This window comes from Chroicocephalus ridibundus, chromosome 4 (genome assembly GCF_963924245.1).
Source record: "Chroicocephalus ridibundus chromosome 4, bChrRid1.1, whole genome shotgun sequence".
Classification (NCBI taxonomy): domain Eukaryota; kingdom Metazoa; phylum Chordata; class Aves; order Charadriiformes; family Laridae; genus Chroicocephalus; species Chroicocephalus ridibundus.
Genome location: NC_086287.1, coordinates 31,677,182 through 31,700,155, shown reverse-complemented (window position 1 = coordinate 31,700,155; position 22,974 = coordinate 31,677,182). Strand labels below are relative to the sequence as shown.

General features: G+C 39.2%; 1 protein-coding gene across 4 annotated transcripts in view; it reads left to right on the top strand.

Moving 5' to 3' along the window:
- PRORP (protein only RNase P catalytic subunit) overlaps positions 1-22,974 on the top strand; it is a 53,784-nt gene that overhangs the window by 3,421 nt on the left and 27,389 nt on the right. For 3 of the 4 annotated variants that reach the window (XM_063332766.1, XM_063332767.1, XM_063332768.1), the window contains 3 exons: positions 957-1,004; positions 6,219-6,351; positions 20,652-20,759. In XM_063332766.1, coding sequence (XP_063188836.1) covers positions 957-1,004; positions 6,219-6,351; positions 20,652-20,759 — 289 coding nt within the window. The remainder of the gene's footprint in view (positions 1-956; positions 1,005-6,218; positions 6,352-20,651; positions 20,760-22,974) is intronic. The other variant, XM_063332769.1, reaches the window with a different exon arrangement.

The window sequence follows — 22,974 nt, the reverse complement described above, 5'->3', positions numbered from 1 at the left end:
GAGGATCTGATAACTTCTAGCACTGTTAGTCTTGCAAAAACGATGTAGATGATTGGCAGGTAACTTTTGCTGACAAAGGAAGCTGATGGTACAGTAAGCACAGAAGTGAGCTCTATGAGTGTTTCTGAATAGGTGTAGGTTTTAAAAAATTACTGCTCTGAAGAGCAGAGCAGTACTGACTTCTAGTAGTGAGTAGAGCCAGATCCAATACAGACATCTGAGTGTGCAACAAAGAATCACAGTATTTTCTGGTGCCTGTTTGTAAGAAAACTAAAGAACCACTATGTATCAGCATGAGAAATAGGAAAGGAGAGCAGAAGCAAGACACTTGTTCCGAAGCCCACGGCATGTGTGATTGTGCAGTCTATGATAATAAACACAGTGGTAAAGGGAGAGGTCTCTGCAGTTGCATGTTGGCATGGATATTCCTGTTCCGTTTTGGATATTATAGGGAAAAAAAGAATATTTACACCAGCATGATGGTGGCTGTGGTAGTGGTGGTGATGATGATAATGATCTGGAGTCAAAAAGTCTCAATGCAGCATTTTGGTATATCTTTGTTCATCTCTCAGGATGACATGTGCATAGAAATCTTGATTCCTGCTGCTTTCGCATCTGGTTTCTGAGGTGCTTTGCAAACGTATGGGGTAGCAACTTAGAAATTGTCAGTGGAGTTCGGTTATTTTTGTGGTTCTAAATATTTGGGTACAATATAAACTGAGGAGGTGGTTGGTGTTAGTTCTCTGCATGTTGTTAAATGCTGGCTCTTTATATAATATTTTCAGGTGTTGCTAAATTATGTATGAATCTTTGTATGATTTCTTTGCAGGGCAGATGATTGATTGGTCTTTTATTTCTAAATGTTGACCAAAATGGAATTGTTCTTCACCTGTAATTCAGGTATTGTTAAATAAGAATCTAATGTTTTTATTTATCTTTCCCTCTGTACATATTAGTATGCCAGGAGGGAACTGGAGAGGACACCTGACCAACATTAAAGACAGGTAAATGCAACATTTTATTTAAAAGTGAGATGTTCTCTTGATTATTCTGTCTTGAACTCTTCATTCATAAACATAAAAAATAGGTTTCCTTATATAAGAAAGTATTTTAAGCCTTGAGAACACGAACCTTTGTTGTGTACATGATTTCCCAAACTCCAGTTTCAAACTCATTCTTGTGCATTAAACAAGACTCAACATGCAAGGAAAGAAGTTATTCTAAGCAGAGCCAAGACAGAAGAACACAGAGAAAAATAAGAGCTACCATTTTACTGGGTGGCTTGTTTTTTTACTGTTTAGGAATTAAAGACTTTCTTTTTTGGTTGGTTTATTGTTTAATGTGACATTTAACATAGCAGCTTTGGAGTCTAAATGGATGTCTTCTTGATAAACTGATACTGATAAAACTGATACTTGATAAAACTGATACTATTTGCACACTGCAGTTAATTTTTACAGATGGAAGGGTTCTCCCCACCTGATTTTTCAGTGAAAACAAAATGATTCTTTGTTAGGTTTTCACAGCGATAACTTGAGTATGTGTTTCTATTACAGCACGGTTTTCTTAATGTCTGTAAATTCTTACTTTAAACATTATTCTATTTGAAACCTAGTTGTGTGTTTTTGTAGCAATTCCACAACTATAAATGTATAAATTATAAGAATGTCTCCAATAGATTATGGGTTTTTTGGCGGTTTATAAAAATACACTGTATTGCATACTCTGAAGTAAAAGCACATGTAGAGTCTGCCGCTTTTGAAGCCCGTGAAAGAACAGCATAACTCACTGTCCTCAGAGTAGGGGTTGCTCACTGTAAAATGGATTATCATTAGGAATGAGTGTGTGTGTTACTATACTGTATTATGATAATTCACCAAATTCTGGACAACCTTTTTCAGCTTTTAGAGTTTTAAAATTCTAAAGTTGATTGTCTTGATTAAGAGGTAGTCGTTATCTTACTGTCTGTAAACTCTGTTACAGACTTTGAGAGCTAAACTAACTTAAATCACCTCACATTTTATCACGGATTAAGAATCCGTGAACAAAGTGGTGACAAGGTGCTATATGATAGTTATGTTGTGATAGCTGTATGAACACTTTATTTTGAAATAAATAAGCTTGAGGTAACCTACTTGCATAAGTATTTGAATAAAATGGTTTCAAGAAAATAAAAAGAATATAACAGTTTTGTTGTGTTTAAATTAAATGACTGCTGACAGAAAAGATCCTTAGGATATAAGAAAGCAAAAAAAAAAAAAAATGTTGGTTTTGTTCAGCTTTTTTTTTTGGGTCCTAATCATAAAGGACAAAGCCTTTAAGGTATCTCTGAAACTCTTGTGTTGATTGTTACTAGACTCATCTCTGCAGTCAGCATAACTAATGTCTTAAAACATGAATCTTGAAATAAAAAATCCAGAAGAACTATTTTTTCCTAAACTGAGTTTGACAATTTCATAGGTTTATTCATATGTTATTCTGATTTTGTATAAATACTGGCAGTTATATCGTAAGATGCTCATATCCAGGGTATTTTCTTCTTCCTCTAGCATTGCGCTTCTAGTTTCTTTGGACTGTGATAGTCAAAAGCTTGAAACCCCTGCAAACAAACCTTGAATTTTGCTGACTGTTTTTCTTTGAGAGTTTAAAAAAAACTTCGGATTTTCAAGATCAGCTATAGAAAGCTGCAGCTCAAGTGTTTTTGAGCCTGCGTTCAAACTGCTGTAGCATGTCTGACTTCATGCTTGATGTGTAGGTGCCAGAAGGATCCAGGTTAACTGGGACGGGTCCTAAAGTTTAGGCTTAATGATTTTGAAATAGCCTCATAACAGTTCGTTAGGCCTTTCTTCTCTGTTGCCAAACTGTGAAGTTCCTTAATGCAATTAGGTGTATTTAATGATAACTTTACAGCTATATGAGCAGCCAGTCTCATTGCTTATATTAATATATAGGGTAAGCCTGCAGTGGCCACAGTAGGTTGAGCAACTGAAGCATATTGTTTGTATGCAGCAGTGAATGTCCATTGTTGGGATTCCATGCATAACTTTTTCGATTGAGTAAATGCACTGTCAGCATTGCAATTAATGCAGTCTTGGCTTATGGTATTTGCATTAATGTATACTAGATGTCAATTGTTGGGAGAATTTAACATTTCTGATTGACATGGTTTTAGAAAACTACAATGACTTCGCTTTGGCATACCTAGGATATCTCTGGAGACAGCCAGAGGAGAATAACTTGTTCCATTTTAACACTCGAAGCTCAAATCCTATGATTCAGTTCTGAGATTGTGCTTGTGCAAATAAGATATTTGGGTGGATTTAGAGAAGAATCGTTACTCCTTCAGTTCAAACTACGCCCAGCTGGGTGAATATAGGCTTCTGAACAGAGCATGATAGAAAGGAAAAATGTGAAACATCAACAACATATCCTGCACACAAGAGAAGCTTAACTGGGAGCAAGTGGCAAAAAAGTCATTATTTGTCAGCCAGGAAGAACCAAAGACCTATTCAGATTAAGTGTAATTTTATTGCCTTTTGGAGAAGCTATTATATCCTGCTTATTTTCTTGTTACCATGGCTGGAGTGTCCAGTCTGGTGATGAAGATGCAAGCTGGATCTCATGTCCGATATTCTTGGCAGGAGTGCTTGAGAACAGACATGACTGACTGAATTTCCTTAGTGTATGTTAATGTCCTATCTGACTGTTTCTTTTTCCTTTTTCATGTAGTTGTTAAAGAGTTACGCTTCGAAGAATTTCTAGTTTAACCCACAACCAGAGATGCAAGTCAAGAAGTGTACCCATGAAGTCTATGGATATTTGTAGCTCATTGATTTGTCTTTAGAAAGTATATCTGCAAAGCTTTCAGATAATATTTTTAGGGGGAAGAAAAAGGTTAGTAGTTCGCAGTTCAAGCAGAGAGATGCAAGTTGTTTTGTCTCAGTCCTCCATTGTTACGTGCTGGTTTTGTGGTGGGCCCAGAGGTTAATTTTTGACTTGGGTATGGAGTTGTGCATTGTGCTGATTATGTGTTTAGTTTATAGGGGCTAATGGGAGAGACAACTAGGAAAGAAAAGAATGAACAAATGGGACATGGAAGCGATAACAGTTCCAGTTTGATTTCTTTCATACTATGTGTTAGGGCAGAGGTCATGGCTGTGGGACATGAAACAACATAAAAGGCTGGATATTAAAAAAGATGTGTGTTCTTGCTGTCAAGATACAGTTCTGGGGGATCACACAAAAATCCAGACATAGCCATGGAAGTTAGGCCTTTCTTGTTTTGTATCTTGGAATTATGTGTGTGTTGTGCTAGCAGGCTGTAGGACCAAAAAAACAACTCAGCAGTTGACACAGTTCTCGTGGTTGTTTGTTTTGATGGCCTTTCCCAGTGCTGGGGTGTTTTTGCAGCACTAGGTTGGTTAGACAAAAAGTTGTGCCTCTTGGCTGGCACAGATCTGTGTGTTCTCTGTAGCGTTGCCTCACTCGTGCTAGTCTGGAAAATTTTTCAGGATCTGCTATGACATGCCATCACTCTTCTTGAGGAAACTAAAGAGTTTGAGGTCTGTTTTTTCGCATCCCCTATTATTCTAGTCTGTAATCTTTTATGATGGATTTTCAGTCTTTTTGGTCTTTTAGTATTAAAAACATGCACAGACAGATCAGTGGAGAGTTCTTGTGTATGTCAGAGATAAAACAATGTATGATTTGGGATTTGCAGGACCACAATTGTTACCACAGCTGCTGGCCTTGCAACAGGGAAACTAAGAGTTCTGAGAAGTAGATGAGGCACCATCCCTGGAGGTATTTAAAAGATGGGTAGACATAGTGCTTAAAAATATGGTTTAGTGATGGTTTTTCTCAGAGTTAGGTTGATGGTGGGACTAGATGATCTGAAAGGTCCCTTCCAAGCTAGGCGATTGTATGATGTGAATGATAAAGGAAATTGCCCCAGTGCTGCATGCAGTCACACAATCACTGACATGGCTGTGCGTGATGGAGCGATGTTTCTCACTATGGAAAGTGAACACAAAATGATTGCATTAGTCGACTGTAGCTGCAGAGCTTTTTCATCTGCAGCAGGCCACATTCCTAGATCCGTGTGATGATATTTCGGCCATGCTACAGTGCAGGAACCTAAGTTTCTCAGCAATAAAGAAAGAAGTAGTGATTAGTTGCCAGCAGATAGCAATGTAAAGCTGTTCTCTGTTTGGGTGCAGTCAGCCCGATATTAGAAAATCTCTGGTGGAACTGAGCATTATACAGACATGCAGTGCCAGCATGACTTAGTATTGCTGAGGGCTTTCAAAGCAAACAGTATTTCTACTTTAGTCACGTTCTGCGCTCAGTCTGTTCACTTTGACCACCTTGGAGAAATCTGAAGAAACAGCCTAGAAATAAGGGGAAGTCTGACAGCAAAAGACAAGTTGCACAAAGAAGGTAGTCTTGTTCATTATTTGCTTTTCCAACCATACAGCAGACTTATATTACCTCTTCTTTCTGTCTCTCTTTTCTTTTTCTTTTTTCTTTTTCTTTTGGCCTGGGTTATTCCTCCACCTGTGGCAGATTTGGTTATTCCATACCTTGATAAACGAGGCACAGATAGCTTACCTTTTTTTGTAGGAGCAGTCAGTGTCACTATAGTGGAGCATTTCACTGGTGCGTTTTCTTCTTGTAACGTTTTGGAATGGATTTATAGCTAGACCAAGGCTCTAACTTGGCCTTCCTGCTAGCTTCAACTACTATGCCTACAGCTACTTCGTATGTTCTGGACAGGCCAGTGCTGTATGTATCCATGGGGACTTTCCTGTATAGTAGGGAAACTTCCAAATATTAGAGATGTGGAAATTTGTGGTAATGGTGGGAATTGAACTCTGATCTCTCAAAGCCTAAATAAATGCTTGTGAATATTTAAATACCTTTTTTTTTTTCCTTTCCATGCTCCGATGCAGAGTTTTAGTCCTAAATCCTCAAATGTCTCTAGAGTTAAATCTTTGATGCTGATCCCACTAAATCACATGGAAATATTTCTAGTGACTTCAGTAGGTTTTGGATGCATCCCAGAAAGAATACCACTGATTTTCTGATGATTGTACTGTGTTGGAGTTCTTGTAAAGAATTGTGCTCATACATAGACACTCAATAAGTTAGTAAAATATATGGTATTTCTTATTTAAAAGGCTTTATCCTTTTATTTTCTTGTTTCACTGTTATTCCAGCGGACAGTGCCCAGTTTGCAACCATCAATTAGAGGATAGTGACCTCACCGAAGAGGAGTATAATAATCTCAGAGAAAGAATAATAAGGGACGTGATACATGGAACGGACACTTTTAGAAAGACAAGTCCACAGGTAGGTCTTGCACACTGTCAGCTTCATTGGCTGGGTAATATACAATTAATGTTCAGGTACTTTGAAAACACCACAAATCTTTTTTTCTTTGCTTTAAACGTTAATAGGCCATTAGATACTGAAGTATCCTATGTACCTTTTTCACTTGTGTTCATAAAACGGGTCTAAATCTTGACCACAGTTCTATTTCTTACTCATTTTGTGTGGAGATTAGTGGTTCTGCAACAGAGATACGGAATGAAGATGGGGTCCGCTAGATGGAGCCCACGCCACATCTCGGTGTGGTTTTGTTTTACCTTTATAAGTACTAATGTCATTTTGCTGCAGCTGGCACCTCAGTTCTGCACCAGTTCTGAAAATATGGAAGGGGACAGCAGGTTTAATTCTTCAGGCTCTCTGCAGACACAGACCTTGCGCATGTGTAATAGTTACAGAAACTTGTAACAGTTAGTGTTGGGGTGCTTGTAGTACATGCAGCCTGTTGTTCAGACATCTAATTTCCACACAGATTTAACTTCTCCTCAGTTCAGGACTTGTAGCTGATCTGGCTGTGAATTGTACAGGGGAGTAAAATGATCCATAGAAATGTAGTAATAATTTTAAGTATTTAATGGGTACTGATGTTCTATAATATTAAAAGATAAACAAAAGGATGTGTTGTATTGCACACTGTACAACTAACTCCATCTGTTCTCTAAAAGCCTTTGTGAAAATTATAGTTGAGGTTGGTTAATTAATGAAAGCAACAATAACAAAACTTTTAATTCCTTAATCAGTTAACTGTCTAGTCTGTGAATTTACAATCTAATGAAAGAAAGACTCAGTACACTATTTTAAGTTTTGATGTCAGTGGATTTTGTTAGTCCGTGTGCTAGCTGAAATTCCATCACTTACCACTCTGGGGCCACCCACTTGCTAGTGTCAGGTTGACTTTGTTCCAGTTCCCTATCGGCAGCTGGTCACCAGGAGGCTGAATGGAGATGAACTCGGTGTATTGGCCATACAGCTTAAAGCCTGCTCCCTCAGTGGATTTTGAATGTGGATGTGGGGGTAGAGGCAAAACAGTGTTGTGATGTGTCAGAGGTTTCCAGAAATAAATTTGGGACTTTTTAGTTGCCTTTGTGATGTGAAAGCAGATGGGTGGTGATGAAAATACGCTGCCCATTTTAGGTATGCCAGACTGTGTGACTTCTCCTGCAGCCAGGGTTTTCCAGAGGGGAAACTAGGTGAGGAGGCTGAAAATAGGATGTAAGCAAGTATATCTGAGAGGGGGGGTTTCCATTTTCCAGTCAGTCACTGTTTTGTAGTAGCCGCAATTCAAATAGAAAACATGTTAGCTTTCTATTCCTTCTTTTCTCCTAACTATTTTTCTTTAGTGCATCTGTGTTTCTTACAATGAAATGATTATTCAGGGAAACAGTTCGAATTGTTTTGAGCTCTAAACGTTTGTTTTCCAACAGTGTTTCGAACTGAATATGTAAGGCATCTGGAATTTTGGGGTTTTTTTTCTTCATTGAGGAATAGTCTTTTGTCTTACTTTTGCAATAGCATCCTTGCTTTATTTGATTTTATTTCTCTTGTTTAAGAATAAATGCAATCAGAGTAGAAAAGATTTGGTTTGTTGAGGCTCCCCCAAAAGTAGTCTGTTGTGCTGTGATTAAAAACAAAAAATATTTTTTGTAATTAGTTTCAGGAGAGAAAATCAAACAACTTCGGTTCGTACATCAGAATGGTAGTGAACGCTATTTACAAATGTGTTGAAAAGGTGGCTTGTGCGAACTATAAAACTGATTATCTGTGATAAGGAAATACTTGTTACACATTAAAAATAGACATAATTTCAGACCTTGATGCACAACTACTGAAAGTTCTATTAGGATGTCATATGGCGATCTAATACAGGGAGCTGCAACCTTGCAGCCTGCCATAAAAAGAAAACAGTTGTAACAAGACTGTCACCTTTTGTACTAATGTCTATATGATGGTTTTAGTCGGATGCCTGTTTACTCTGGCTGCATTTAATTGGAGCTGTGCCATTGAGCCTGAGATGATATAATTGATATACTGAGAGGGAGAATCAACTTTTGCTGTGATGACTTTCATGTCACAGCTGCTCCCAGGTGCTTCTCTCAAATACGCAAATGTGTAATTCAAATGCAAATGAGTACATTTCATTCCCTTCTGGCCACTTCATACCCCTGATAAGCCTGAAAGGACTGTTGTGCAGGGGGAAGGAAGCACATGGGAGATGTGTATGTGCTGTCAAGAAGGCAGGAAGAGATGGGTTTGTGGGCATGTAAAGTCCCCACGCTAGGTCTGGGCTAAGTGCGTAAAGGGGTTTTACTTACTCTTCCAGAATATAAGAGACTGGAGGGAGAAGAGGAAGTGACCCATTCATCTCTGTGTTATTTTTGCAACTGAATGAGGTTGTGCTGTTTCCAAGAAGCCTTGAAAATAAAGCTCTGTCTCTTTTAGATTGATGCCTTTTCTTTTCTATAATGCTTTGGTTCTCCTTCCGTATGTTGTGCATGTTTCCCAACTCCATGATTTGCCCCAAAGCCCTATGTGGTATACTTCAGTCCTGTTCTGAATGGAGTAGTATTTCCAACAAGTCTATGTACTCCAAACTTTACGAAAACTGTGTCTGACACAGTCTGCCCTAACCCTATCTGGCAGAGCCTTCACTTCCAACTCCCAGGGTGATCTTCTCATTCTTCTACCTGCTTTGTTGACTCTCAGCTTGTGGTCAAAGTCAGATAAAAATTGCCTGCACTTGAGCTGTTTCCAAGGTGAGCTACTCTTACGTGCCCTGAGATGCACAGGTGATTATGGTTGTCCAGCGTTGTACCTGGATGTCACGGCTTTTTTGCCTGACCTCAGAGAGAAAGACAGGGATAGTTAATTCAGTTAGGCTTGCAGTGTCTCCTGAGAAGATCAGGGCCTGAGGAGGAGAAAAGCCCTTCCCAGCAAACAGCTGATACTGTGTGCACAGTGTGTGCCACAGCCCAGGCTATGTGCACCATTTACCTCCTTCCTGTCACTGCTAGGGAGCAAAGAAGTTTAAGGGGAGAAAGGAAGGAGAAGGCTGGGTGGAATTTCTCCTGTGGGTTCATGTGCCCCCTTCCCTCCCAGATTCGTGCCACATTGCAGCAAAGGGATCAGATTTCCAGTTAAGTGTTTGTCCTTTACAGTAGGAGTGCAAAAATTTGGCATGTTGCTGAATGCTGCAAAGCCCCTTGCACTGAGATGGGGACTCTTTTGGGCAGGAACAGTTCCTGTGGTTTCTTCTCAGGTGGGAATGACTGAAAGTCCTCTTGTTGGTTCGGTAGCTGGGTGGGTCACTTTGCTAGGGTTTGGTTTAAAATGACAGCACTTGGATTCAGAGCTAGCTTCTGCAAGAACCGTGCTGGCAGGATGAAAATCCTGCTGGTGTCAGCATGGGTTGAAAGCTTTCTTTTAGTTCTGGGGAGGGATATAGGGGTGGTGAGCTGTAGTTACGGTTAGGATTAGGGCCGAGTCTAGGCTTCAAGATGGTAGAGATTTCTGGGCTTGCTTTTTTTTTTTTCTTCATGTTTTCTTTTTTTTTTTTTGTCTTCCCCCCCGCCCCTTTCTTCCTTCTTTTTCTCTAGGAGGCTCAAGAGTAGGACGAATACTGAGGCTGGCTTAAATGAGCAAGTTATGACTTATTTTTGGATGGGTATGACTTACTGGCTAGTAGGTAGGCTGGCGTTTCAGGATGGTAGGACCTGTTATTGCTGAATCTAGAAAGTCCTGAAAGTGTTATGTTTGGAGATTAGTGTTTTGGACAGCAAGTGCTGAAGACCTTGAGTTATTGTTGAGTCTTACAAGTTCATTAGGATTGAGTCCCTGGGATTGTCCCCCTGTACTCAGCACTGGTGAGGCCACACCTTGAGTACTGTGTCCAGTTTTGGGCACCTCAATACGAGAGAGATATCGAGGTGCTGGAGTGAGTGCAGAGGAGGGCAACGAAGCTGGTGAAGGGCCTGCAGAATAAATCTTATGAGGAGCGATTGAAGGAGCTGGGACTGTTTAGTTTGAGGAAGAGGAGGCTGAGGGGAGACCCCATCGCTCTCTACAGCTACTTGAAAGGCCATTGCAAAGAGGTTGGTGCTGGTCTCTTCTCACAGGTAATTAGTGATAGAACAAGAAGGAATGGGTTCAAGCTGCAGCAGGGTAGGTTTAGGCTGGACATTAGGAAGAAATTCTTCACAGAAAGAGTGGTTGGACACTGGAATAGGCTGCCCAGGGAGGTGGTGGAGTCACCATCCCTGAATGTGTTTGAGACTCGTTTAGATGCGGTGTTAGGGGATGTGGTGTAAGGGAGAACTTCGTAGAGTGGGGTTGATGGTTGGACTCGATGATCTCAAGGGTCTTTTCCAACCTAAATGATTCTATGATTCTATGAGTGTGAGCTAATGCCAGTGGAGACGAAGGGCTTATTGGTAGCCTTTTGGGTACATGTTTGTGTTGGGCTATGGGTAAGACTAGTTGATATTTGAGAGTTAAAATACTTGAAGCACTTACTTAATATGGCTGTGGTTAGGCTAGAGCATTAAATTAAAGGTGGCATCAGTAAGGACAAATGTGTTACCTAGTCTGCAACAACACAGATCAAAAAACTTGCTTATAGCTGTCGTTTGATTATAGGATGGCCAGTGCTGAACAGTTTTGCAGAAGAGCAGATTGATGACAAAGCGTATTGTTGCCTTGTGGATAATTTTTAGTTACAGGAAGGATACGGTCGTTAGCTTGTAGATAAGGATAGAGTTAGTATTGCAATTAGAATTAAATATACTGATATCAAGCATGAAGGCTCCTGGATGGTGAAAATATGCAGTTGTAGTTCAAGGGAAAAAACCTACAAAGATGAGACAAAATTTGCAGGCAAGGTTGAACGGCTTTTTTTTCTTTTTTTTTCTTTTTTTTTCTTTTTTTTTCTTTTTCTTCAGAGCTCTGCTAAATATGGTCCACTGGACTCAGGCAGGATAGGGTTAGTATTCAGTAGTGCAAAATCCCGCCTTAAGAGCCAAGTTTGCTGCTAGATCTTGTAACATCCACACAGACAGAGGAGAACTTGACTGAAGTGGGGCTCAGGATTATCTGTGGGTTTGTTTCAGTTGCAGTGTTTGGGCTAGAACTGGAGTTAGTTCGGTGGCTTGAGAGAACGCTAGCCTCAGAGCTTGATCCACTGCTCAATCTTGGAGGTCTAGTAAGCACAAAACAAAGACAGGTAATGGTTTATAGTGGGCACTGAGACAACTGCAGTAGTAGAGCACTCAAAGTCTGACAGCACTACAGCCCAAGCTGCAGCCTTTATCCTGCTTACTTTCTGTCCTCCTGCCCCCATTTAATTCAGGGTGGATGTTTCACTCATCTTGTGATATGATCTGCTAGAGGGGAGAGAACTTCTGGGAGGAAGGAAAAGGAGGGGAAGAGGGTTGACTGAATGGGAAATGGGTGGTGAGAGACAAAGGCAGTTGGAATTTTTCTAGGATTTCTCTTGCATCTTCCCTTACCCTAGAGGCTTCTGATAATGGAAGCAAACAGAAGCACAGACAGTCGTTTGGCAGGAGGATAAAAGACTTAGCTGCTTCCTTAGCAGCACGAAATAGATCTAGATGAAAACATCATAAATTCACTGCATATTTCTTTCCCCCAATTACCTCACTGTTAGAGAATCTTTCTTGGGGGTGGGTCAGATCTTCTGGGGTGGTCCACAGTACTCCTTTTCTCAATTCATATGGCAAGGAATGAGTTGGGATTTTGTTCAGGTCCCTTGGCCTCCTTTGCCATCAAATGGTTATGCAGCAAAATTAGACCTCCCTGCAACACAAGAATGCTCTTTTCATCCAATCCACTGTCTAAACCTCTTTCATCGGCCTTCACAGTCTTTTTAAACTACTACTTTGTCATGTCTGTATTTGGAAGTTCTCTGAACATGATACATTCTTCATATTCCAGTTAGTGCAATCAACCAAGAATAATCTGATTCTAATGTTTCTTTTTTTTTTTTGAACACCAGTTGCTAACTTAACTTATTTCCACTGTACATCATCTGAAGATGTACATTATCTGAAGCAAAATATAAACATGGTTTGCTGATGCACCGATTTTTCTCAGATCTGTATTGTCCTTGCATTATCTAGAATGTATAAGAAGAAATTGAGGTAAATAGAAGAAACTGAAGAATTTCACCAAGGTTTAAGAATGGCATACCTAGATAAAATATTTTTTACCTGTTCATTAGCTGATCACAGAGGCAGACAGAATCATAAATACGAAGTGTGAATAGTAACTTTTAACTAAAGAATTAAACTAATATGAATCATCTGAGTAGCTTTTTTAAAAGTATTTTTAAAGAGATTATTTTATCAGGAACCTCTTGGATACACAGTCCTTTACTTGCAGCTCATGCATTCCACTAAGGATCTTGAGACATGTTTACATAATGCAGACTGAATACACTGTCATCCTTTTTTAAAGTGTTTGCTGTCTCTGAATATTGCAAAGTTCTGTGATAATACTTCTAAAGTGAAATCAGTGTGAGCACATACTGATTTAAGACGCTTTGAAAAGTTACCTCTTGGAATTTAAGCATTATCGAATGGTCCTTTACCATTTGGTCCTTTGGTTCATTACCAAATGTCCTTCTAAGTTGAGGAGCTGGTCTCCAGGTGTGGTCAAAGACAGACTCTTCTGATGCTGGAGGTGCCTATGTGGAATTGTCTAATACAGGGCTTCATTATAATTTGTGGTAATGGGAATAGCTTAACTGGTTATAATAATTTCATGTTATCTAGCCAATGCTTTATCTCTTAGGATTTGATTAGATTTGTTTTAGAACATCAGCAATTTTAGCATATGTTTTCATTACACTATGATGATCATTTAAGTTATTGCAGTTCCTCCAGAAATATGTAAAATATAAGTGCGTTCTTCCTATATTATGCATTGTTTCTGATGCTAAATTTAATTTGGTTTTGTATTTGTCATTTGTTTGGCTTCTTCTGTGCCATCCTCTTTCCTAAATATCTGTAAAATATTTCATATATATTTGAATTAGTACAGAACGTTGAAAGATGCTGCTAATTTTTTAGCATGACCCTTTGTTTTTTCTTTTCTGCCTTTTTTAAATGCTATAACTAGTTCAGCTTGTTATGAAGTCTTGTGTTAGTTTTTTTGAAAATCTGGTTAGTGACATCTGGTTCTGTTTTACCTACTTTTTCATTGACACATAGAAAGAATTTTGAGAGATACTCTTTTGCAAAAGGTGTGCACAATAAAGTCTATCAGATCATATTATTCCAGAAGGTTTGCACAATTTTTAGTGACTGGTTCAACCATATTACAGCGTACACAGATGCTGGCTGCCTAGGTTTAAAATGCTCTGGATTGTTTCTAGAAATATTAAAATAGGGGTAGAACATGTGGTGCCATCCGGTCCCCCAGAACAGTTGCTGTTTCTCTTGAGATTGCAAATATTAGTTAGCATAAGCATTTGGTGGCAGTGTGATTTTTAAACTAGCATAAGTAGCTTTACCACCCTGCCAGCTGTTCATTCCTGCTCCCTTTGGCCCCTGCAAGTGTGCCAGGAAACAAGTAAGCACAGCGCCATGGTAAGCAGGGCACAAACCTAGATGAAAAAACAATGTTTTGTTTTCTTGTGGGTGTTTTTTCAGCCAGACAAGTTCCTTGTTCAGATTTGCTTCAACCGCTTGTACCAGCATAGCAGAGAAAGCCGCATGGAGGTATATCTGGCTGTCTGATATTCATGTAGCATTTTTCCACATGGGTATTACGGACTGTCTGTAATTAAGTGAGGCTGGTCTGCCTCACTCACTTGGGACAATGTCTTTTCTATGACGTGCATGATGCATTGCTTTTTATTATTCCACTGTCTTTCTGTAATGCCCATTACATTGTATTTAAGCATGCATTCAAGTCAATCTGTCCCCTGTTTAGCAACCTGTTAGGTGGTTTGCCCTAAGAAGAAAAGGTTCCAAAATAGTATTTTTAATTTTGAAAGCACTGTGAATTCAAAATATTTCTGCCTTTGCAAGGTTTTGTTTGTTCGTCTCTTTTAAAAGAAAGCTTGGTATGGTCCATTTCTATGCTCTTGTACTTACAATGGCAACCTTGCAAAGATGAGGGTGTTTTTCCACTGAGGATAGCAGCACAAACTGCTTGTTCCTCCCAGAATTGCGCTGCCTGGATTGTTGAGGTCCAGGTTTTGCATGGACCTTTTGACTGACCTGGGGCTGCCTGGTGTAGGCAGGCAGGAACAAGTCCCGTGACAGCACTGCCTGCTGCTGACGGAGGACTACGAAGAAGAGGCAACACAGAGCACATCTCAGCCGGGCTGTCAATGTGCCTGTGAGTGAGCACCTTCCGGTTCGTGATGCCAGCCCTGAAGGCTACAGCCACAGGAGTTTGTGACTTCTGGGTTATTTGTTAACTCTAGAAGCATGTAACAGAGGACAAACAAATTGCGTACAATCCAGAGTACATAGTGATACGATACACAAAACTGAGAAAAGCCTTCCTGCTTATGAGGGTTTGAAGGGGATTTCCAAGCTTTGAAACTGTGGGGGAAATATTCAAACCCTTCAGGCATAGCAAGAAATAGATTTAAGAGTGCTCCAACAAGGCGCTTTAAAAAAAAAAAATATTGGCTGGATTTCAGTTTGACAGCTGAATTTTATTTCTCACACTCTAATGCTCATTCCTTTGTTTTTCTTCTGATACCAAGAAACTGTGGAAAACAAAGCAACCCCCATCACTTTGTATTTTATGAAACTGTTAAAAAGTGAATGTTTTCATTTCTCTAAAAGCTGCTCTTATGGTGTTGAAAAACACCCTGTTTGATAATAAGGGTAGAGTTGCAGAAGTGCAGTATAATATTCTGTTAATTAGAATTTGCTCTTTCCTTGCACTTGAATATATTGTCATTTAATATGGAGAGGGAAAGCCCTACTTTTTCTGTTCAATAAAGCTTAAACTATTGTGAATGCTTCTGGAAACAATGTATTTTGAATACTGTAGTTTTGCACTTTTTAATGGGACTTTAGTGACTCTCCACCATTCCTGATGAGTGGGCATAAACTTTGTTGTTTAGCAGAAGTGACAAGTAGCCTTTTCTGCAATTGTATTAATAGGTTTTGGTTGGGTTGATTTGTTTTTTGTTTTTTTTTTTAAATTCCCCCCACACCTTTTTTTTTTTTCCAAATTCCATGTGTTGGCATGAGCATAATAGCCTTTTTTTGTATTTAAAAGTCCTCTATGGATTTGCTCCTGTATCTCCTTTGTATGTTATATTACTTTGGTTTTGGGCATTTAGATCAGTAGACATTTTGGATTGTTGAAGAATTTGAGAAATACCATGCTGTATTTCCTATTTAGATTTGAGGAGAAAAATGCTCAATGATCTAACCTTTCTGTGATACGAAACTTGTCAAACCCTTAGGTCTGTTACAGACACTAAAATTATTTCAAAATACTCATTTCAGTTACTCTCATTGCTCTTATCAAAGGACATGCTTGTTTAGCTATGTTTTCTTTGTTTTGTCTTCAATTGTAATGTTTATTTCTATGTTATCATACTTAACATAGTAAATCTGTAAATACTAACAATTAATTCCTCCCCTCTTTTTGTTGTGCTTTTAAGGCTTATAGTCTGCGTGTGCACTGATGTTGGAAGCAAAACATACATTTCTGGTTTTAAATGTTTTTACAGAAGTTGAAATAGTATTAATACTCTTAGAAAAAAGACCTCTTTTCAGATTTATTACTACTGTTATTTCAAGTATTATTGGCTGTGTAAGCCAGACTTTTGAAGTCTGAGGTCACACTTTTAAAAAAAATAATAATTTAAATGAATGGTTTCAAATAGCAAAACCAATCTTTTTTCTTTTATTCTTTTTCAAACAATAACTCCTATACTTCAGTTTTTAAAAACCAGCCTCTGACTCTTGTTTTGCTGCAATACTCCAGGCTGAGCGATAAATCTCATAAAAAGTTGTAGTTTCACGATCCAGTCAGTGAGCGTAGTCAGGGCTACCTATGGGAAAAGGTGATCCCAGTTGTCTCACCTGCTACCAGTCTCATTCCTTTTCTGTGTCCTGGCTGCGGTTTCAGGCCAGGACAAACCTTCGTGCTGTGACCTGAACAGGGGGACTGGTGCGGGCTAATGACTGTTATAGTGGCTGAGTTCATCTTGGCTCCGTTAAGTCTTTCTTCTGCCAACAAATGTGTGTGTAGATGTAGATGTGTGTAAGTGTAGGTAGAGGAGGGGGCAAAGCTAGGACTGAATGTTTGAAGGAAGGGAGAAGGTAGAAACCCCTCTTTCTGTGGCAGCCCCAGTACATGCCCGTATAAAATAGCACATGAGTCATCCAGCTGGTGTGGAATACCAAAAAAATGCGACTGTTCTATGCTTTAGCCAAGATATGAATGGACTTGAGCCACCCACACGCTAGTGGTTACACAAAAAATTATTTTAAATATCTTTAATTCTTCAAGTCAAGATAAATTCCATCATGGGTTTGTTATGGCTGGCTCTTACTTCCAAATTGATTTAGTCAGCGTGGTGTCCATTTGCAAAGGTAAGTTTTCTTATTAGAAGGTGTGGTGAATCATTTCTAACAGTTGCGTAGTTGGCATTCCCCTATTTTCCCAGCTAGGCAATGGATGAAATCAGGTGGGTTTTTTAAAATTCCCTTTTCTTTTGTAGGTGGTGTGAGACAGGATATTGGTGGAGCCTCCCGTGCACACCCTGGGGCACTGTGCGTGTTCCTGTGGCAGGGAGCCTAGGTCTTCCCTCCGAGCCTGGGCTGCTGGGGGACTCTGCAGTGAGGCAACAGCCTTCCTGTATTGCAACACTTCTCTGTACCTCCCGAGCGTTCAGAGCTGAATGTGTTTTTAAAGTTTTGTCCCTTACAAACTAAATGTAAGGTTTGCCGTGTTTGTTTCAGTGCTCTTACCGAGACAGATATGTTTTGCTACTTGTTGGCATGTTGCAAGGGTTCATCAGAAGTGCCTCTTCTCATGTTCAGGAGGAAGTTTCCATGTAAATGTTCCTGTGGCATACACAGGGCTGTACGTAGATCACACGTTGCATTCTCCATTTGGAAGAGGAAGCCTGTCTGAATAGCTCACGTCTTTTTGCCTAAACCAACCTGCACGTCCTCGTTGAACTGCATTGATGATTATTGTGTCTGGCTTCTCTTGATCAGCTGTACCCTAGCTGTAGCTGTGCTCTACTTCATTTACTGCTTATAAAGAAGATCTTCAGTTTCTTACTACAGTTGGCTAGTGAGGGAAATATCTTCAGAGAATCATGGGTGAATTATCTCTTTATTACTGTGTCTGTAAGTAAAATCCAGACAAATCCTGGTCTTTGAAAAAATCAGCATCCTTCAAATGGTATACTTGCTCTCTTATAGCATAAGTCTGTGTATGTTTGAATAACCTTTCGTACTACATAGCCTGCTGCTTATTCTTGGGCTTCGCCCTTTTCCTTTCCTGTGTCCAGAGAGGATGGGAAATATGGCGACTCAAAAACTGTCTCCCAGGGGAGCAGACCTGCATCTTCTCTGTGGTTCTTTATGTATTTTTCTTCTGCAAAAGGAAAGGAGCACTCATGTTGCTGGGGAAATGTGGATGGTGAGAAGAAAATGAACAGATCCTTGGGGATTTTCAGTCTGTCTAAGGCTTTTCACTGGAGTCTTCTGTATTTGATGACATAAATTAAACTGAGCCATTTGTCTTCTGCACTTGTTCTGCTATTAACTCCTCATCTCCCTGTGTGGATGTCTCCTGTGGCAGCAAACTTTCTCTCCCTGCTGCCTTGCAGACAGTTTACTGGTAGTGTGGCAGAACAATTGAGCAGATCTGGGAGTCTTGTCAGAGGCATGCTGTCGGGCACCTTTTGAGAAAGGAGTAGGAGATGTGGCCAGGAGGAGATGGCTGGGAAAGGTGGAGTGGCCAAGGGAATGACCCTGAAAAGGCTGCAGCTTCTCCCCAGTTTCAAAAGTAAACCCCAGAGAGCCAGGAGCTGGCTTCCGGGAGGTGCTGAGCCTATCCTGGTGCCTCTCAGCAGGACCCTCCTGGCAGCGTCTCCTCCATCTGCCCTGCCTGGAGAGGACAGGGAGCCAAGCAAAGAGTGGGCAGAGGGGAGCGCTGACCCACCGAACTGCTACTCTACTCTGCCCGTCAGGCAAAACCCATACATCCAGGAACTGCTCCAAAACTATTGTCACTTGAAATAAAATACCACTTTAAAAATTCTCCACCAAGTGTTTGTTTTATATTGAACAGAGCCCTTGAAGACAAGCTTACGTGTACGTTATACTTCGTAAGAATGTCTACTTGACTGTAACCATGTTACTTCAAATAACATTGGTGTTTGTTGGCATTAGAAAAATAATACTCTATCTCTATTGGATTGTTTACCATGCATTTTCATCTGCTTCCGCTTCCTTTTGTCTTTTCCATTTTCACTCATATTTGTCTCAAAACTCTCCTATTTTACCTTCATTTGGTCTGTATGTGTTTTCCTTTTTTTTTTTTTTTTTTTTTTTTAATCTTTCCCACATTTCAGATGGCCGTCCAGTATTACAGTGATGACTTGTCTGATTTTGAACCATGGGGAAGACCACTGGGTGGCATAAGCCCAGAAGTCAGGCATCCTTGTTGTTTGATTTTGCATTTGTTTTTCCTCTTTTGTAACTTCCTTTCTGTGTCTTGGTGTCCCTGTCAGATGACGATGAGAATATTTATTCACCTACATAAAATACATTGAGATTGGGGCTGGGGGGCAGGACGAAATACTTCACAAGTGCCAGTGATTTCTTTTTGTTTGAGATGATCGTTTTCTTGCCCAGCTTTTTATACTTTCTCAATAATAACATTTATTTAAGCCATGGAGAAGTGAAAGATCACATAAAAGGCAATTGATTCTGGTGGTGCTAGATGAACCCTGTGTTGTTTGTGTTCTTGTCAGTGTCCTTTTGACCATACACCTCATCTCACATGGTTGGTTTGTACTCTTAATACAAGTAACGCTTTTCCTAGATTAATTTGTCGTAAGCATTGTGACTAAATTTGAAGTTGGTGATCATTTGTTACTGCCTGACAGCAATGTATTTTCTGGACAAATAAATTCTTTCATTCCTTTCTGCGAGGAAGAGCTGTAAATGCTGTATAGGTTTTTCTTTGGGTGTTGAGGGCATGTTTTTTCTTCAGACTTATCTGTTGCTATATGGCGACATGAGTGAAGGCAAGATTAGAAAAGTGCATCTTGAATTTTGAGCAGAAAGCATGAAATTTGCAACTGCTTTGAGTTTCTATGAAAGTTCATTTATAGCTTTGGAGTGTTGAAACCTCTGTTACCTGATAAATAAGTCTTACCTGTTACTAGAAAGGTAATTTATGAAACCAGGTCACTACCCATCAGGATGGATTAGGGTTCCTGTGTCTATTAAAAACAGTCAGAAGCAGGAAATAGAAATTTAGTGCAAGTGTCTGCTAAAAGCACTAAATCTTTCCTCATAAATCAAGGGAGGTATTCCTGAAGATTTTATTATTACTTTGTTCCACTCCTACGGCGTCTCAAGCCTAAAGCAATTGTGGTTTTCCTTCTTTTGGAAAAACTGGATAGATGCTGTTGGTTTGCTCAATCGCTGCATTTCTGACCTAGTAGGAAAGTTCCTTGTTTTACTAGCTTTCAAGATGTGTATTTCTCACAAATGGAGGGCTGTGTTTCTAAGTGCATTTTCATTTAAATATAGGTCTGTTATCCAAAGACTGGCATTCAGAGATTTCAGAATTCTTGCAGAGAAACTAAATAAAATGCTTCTTTTACATTTGGAAATGTTAAGAGTTAAGTGATAGTGTCACAGTCTACTGGTATGTAAAGTTGCTTTGGCTTGCAGCTGTTGTGTAACAATGACTATAGCGGGTATCTTTATAAAGTGTACAGTTTGGATTATAACTTTGAAAAACTGGACGACTCTGTAAAGCTTTGGGTTTCAGTTGTGATGTAATTTAAAATTATATTGGAAGTATCCACTGTAGCACTTCTGGCTTTTAAAGATTTTTGTTGTTGTCGTTGTGGTTGTTTTAGCAAATACACAAGTAAAGACGTGAAATGTAGCCAACGAAGCAAAAGTGGAAGATTTAGGCTTTGTTTCTCTTTCTTTTTTTAATAAAAACTGAATGGAATCTGTTTCTGTTAAACTCAACATATTCATCCCCTCTGTTTGTTTGTTTGTTTATTTCAGGAATTTGAAGCCTTTCAAACATTTGTGGAAAATCGACTTCCGTTTGATATTGTTATTGATGGACTCAATGTTTCCCACATAAAACCCAGAAGGATGCAGTGTGAAAATGTAAGTGCTGGTTAAATATTCATTAGGAGTTTTGTGTATGCTTAGGCTCATTGTAAAACAATTAGTGCCTCATTATTACTTACTCTCTTGAGAAACTGATCAAACATTTTTGTAGCACATGTTATAATGAAGGTCGAAGTATTATTTAGACTTCACAAGCGAAAAATGATGAGTTTGAAGGTGGTTCTTCTTACATATTTTACTGTATTAGCTGTAAAAAATCATACTTAAATTTCCCCACGTATGCAATGCTCATAGTTACAACTAAGTTATTGATAATAACATTATTAAGATATACGTTGTGTGAGTGTATATGTTTTCATAATAATAGGGATTTTGGGGAGCAGAGTAAATCTACCAAATAGAAAATTTAGTCTAATATAGTTATGCTGGTAAGCGTTCTTTTTAAAATAACCCCTTACTTAGTTCAAACTACATCCTGTACAAGTTTAAACTTTATTTCGCTTCTTATTGCCTTAAGCATTTAATTCCTGTTCTTACAAGGGCAGCTCAGACTGGCTTCAGTTCTTTCCACTTGGTAATTTTGAGAAGAATAATCCTGCTTTTTTTACCGATACCTATTTTTGAGGATTCTTGGCAGTCCCCTTTAGCATTTCACTAAGAAACGGCTTAAGGTTGGATTTTGTTTTTTGTGTTAGTCAAATATTTACTTTAAATTAGGAATAATGAAGTAGCTGCTCAGATGTATTCCAAAGCCAGAATTTAAATTTTCACGCTCTTGAAATTAAAACTAATTTATAAAAAAGAGCTTGATAATAAAGGAAGTCATTTACTTCTAGCAATTACAAGAAATAAGTTTTTGTGCCAAGAACTACTTTAAAACTATTCTTAAGAAGCAGGATATGCTTTCATATATGTAGATAAAAGCAGCTGAGCTAGGGAGGTTAGGTAAACTTGCTGAAAGATGTTTGTTTGAGAGCTGCAGTGAAGTTTCATGAGATACTGGCTCACAAAGAGGGTACTTTCCTTACTATGAAAATAGAAAAGGAAGTTTACAAGATGTTTGCATGGGATCAGGGAGGAAGTGTTGATTATCTGAGAAGAATCACAGGCAGCACGTAGTGGCACAATACATTAAGGCTTAGAAAGACAGATCTGTGCTGCTGAAGGGGAACAGAAACAAACCTTCCTCAGCGCGTGCCTGACCCAGTGTGGGAACTCTGAACAGGATCCTGGATGTTCTGTAAAAGCTGGAAGCAATGGAGAAACGAGCTAGCCTGGTTTTGCAGGATAATTACTGCTGATTCTGATCAGAAATCTTACTATGAGGTATTATCATGCTGAACAGCGTAAACTGCCTTTGAGTTCCTGCTTAGCTTCTGCTGTAATGGAAGGACTTTAGGATCCATGATGCCAGGGAGCTCCAGTATGGAGGCATCAACTTCCCATTTAGGTTGTTCCATGTAGATACACATCAGATGTCTCTTGAGTCCCAGGTATATAGGAAGATCTGCCTTTCCTTCTGCACAACAAAACAGTAACTTGGGCTTGCCCCATCTTACCTCCAGAGTAAGATTCTCTAAGCTAAAATTTACTTGTTCTATGAGATACGTTGCTGCTAATTATTATTGCATGTTGTCATGCATAAAAAATGTTAATCACTGGAGCTTCCACAAGCTAGTCTTTTGCTGCTCCTGTTACTTAGATCCTGTTTTTGAGAGTATGGAGTCATTACATGAGATAGGACGCACATGCCCATTACTGCTGCCTTATTATCTGTAGATATTCACTGGCTGCATAGTACCTTTTTTGGCATGGGAAGTGTATATTTGCACTCTGAGCAACAAAATAGCTCCTTCACTGCTCAAAAGAAATACTCTTCTTGACATATGAACTACTAAAGCCTTTTTCCTGGATTGACTGATATAGTTTTAAATTATTTTTTATGATAGATGTCTTTATACACTATTACAATATTAACTATTGAATTTACTTTTTTTTTTTTCCAACTGCAAACATTGTTTAAATGCAAGATCAGGCTGGATGCTAGCAAATCCTGTTTTTTTTCTCCATGACACTGAACTCCTGTGTTGTAACATGTCAGGAGAGGACTGCGTCTTTGTTCCTATTTTGGATACTCTGACAAGAAGCATGTATTCTTGTTTTCTTGCTCTCTTTTTCAAGACTGCTAAAAACAGAAAGAAAAAAAAAAAACCAACCCAAACCCGCAAAGTAGAGCAATGCTTTCTTCTGT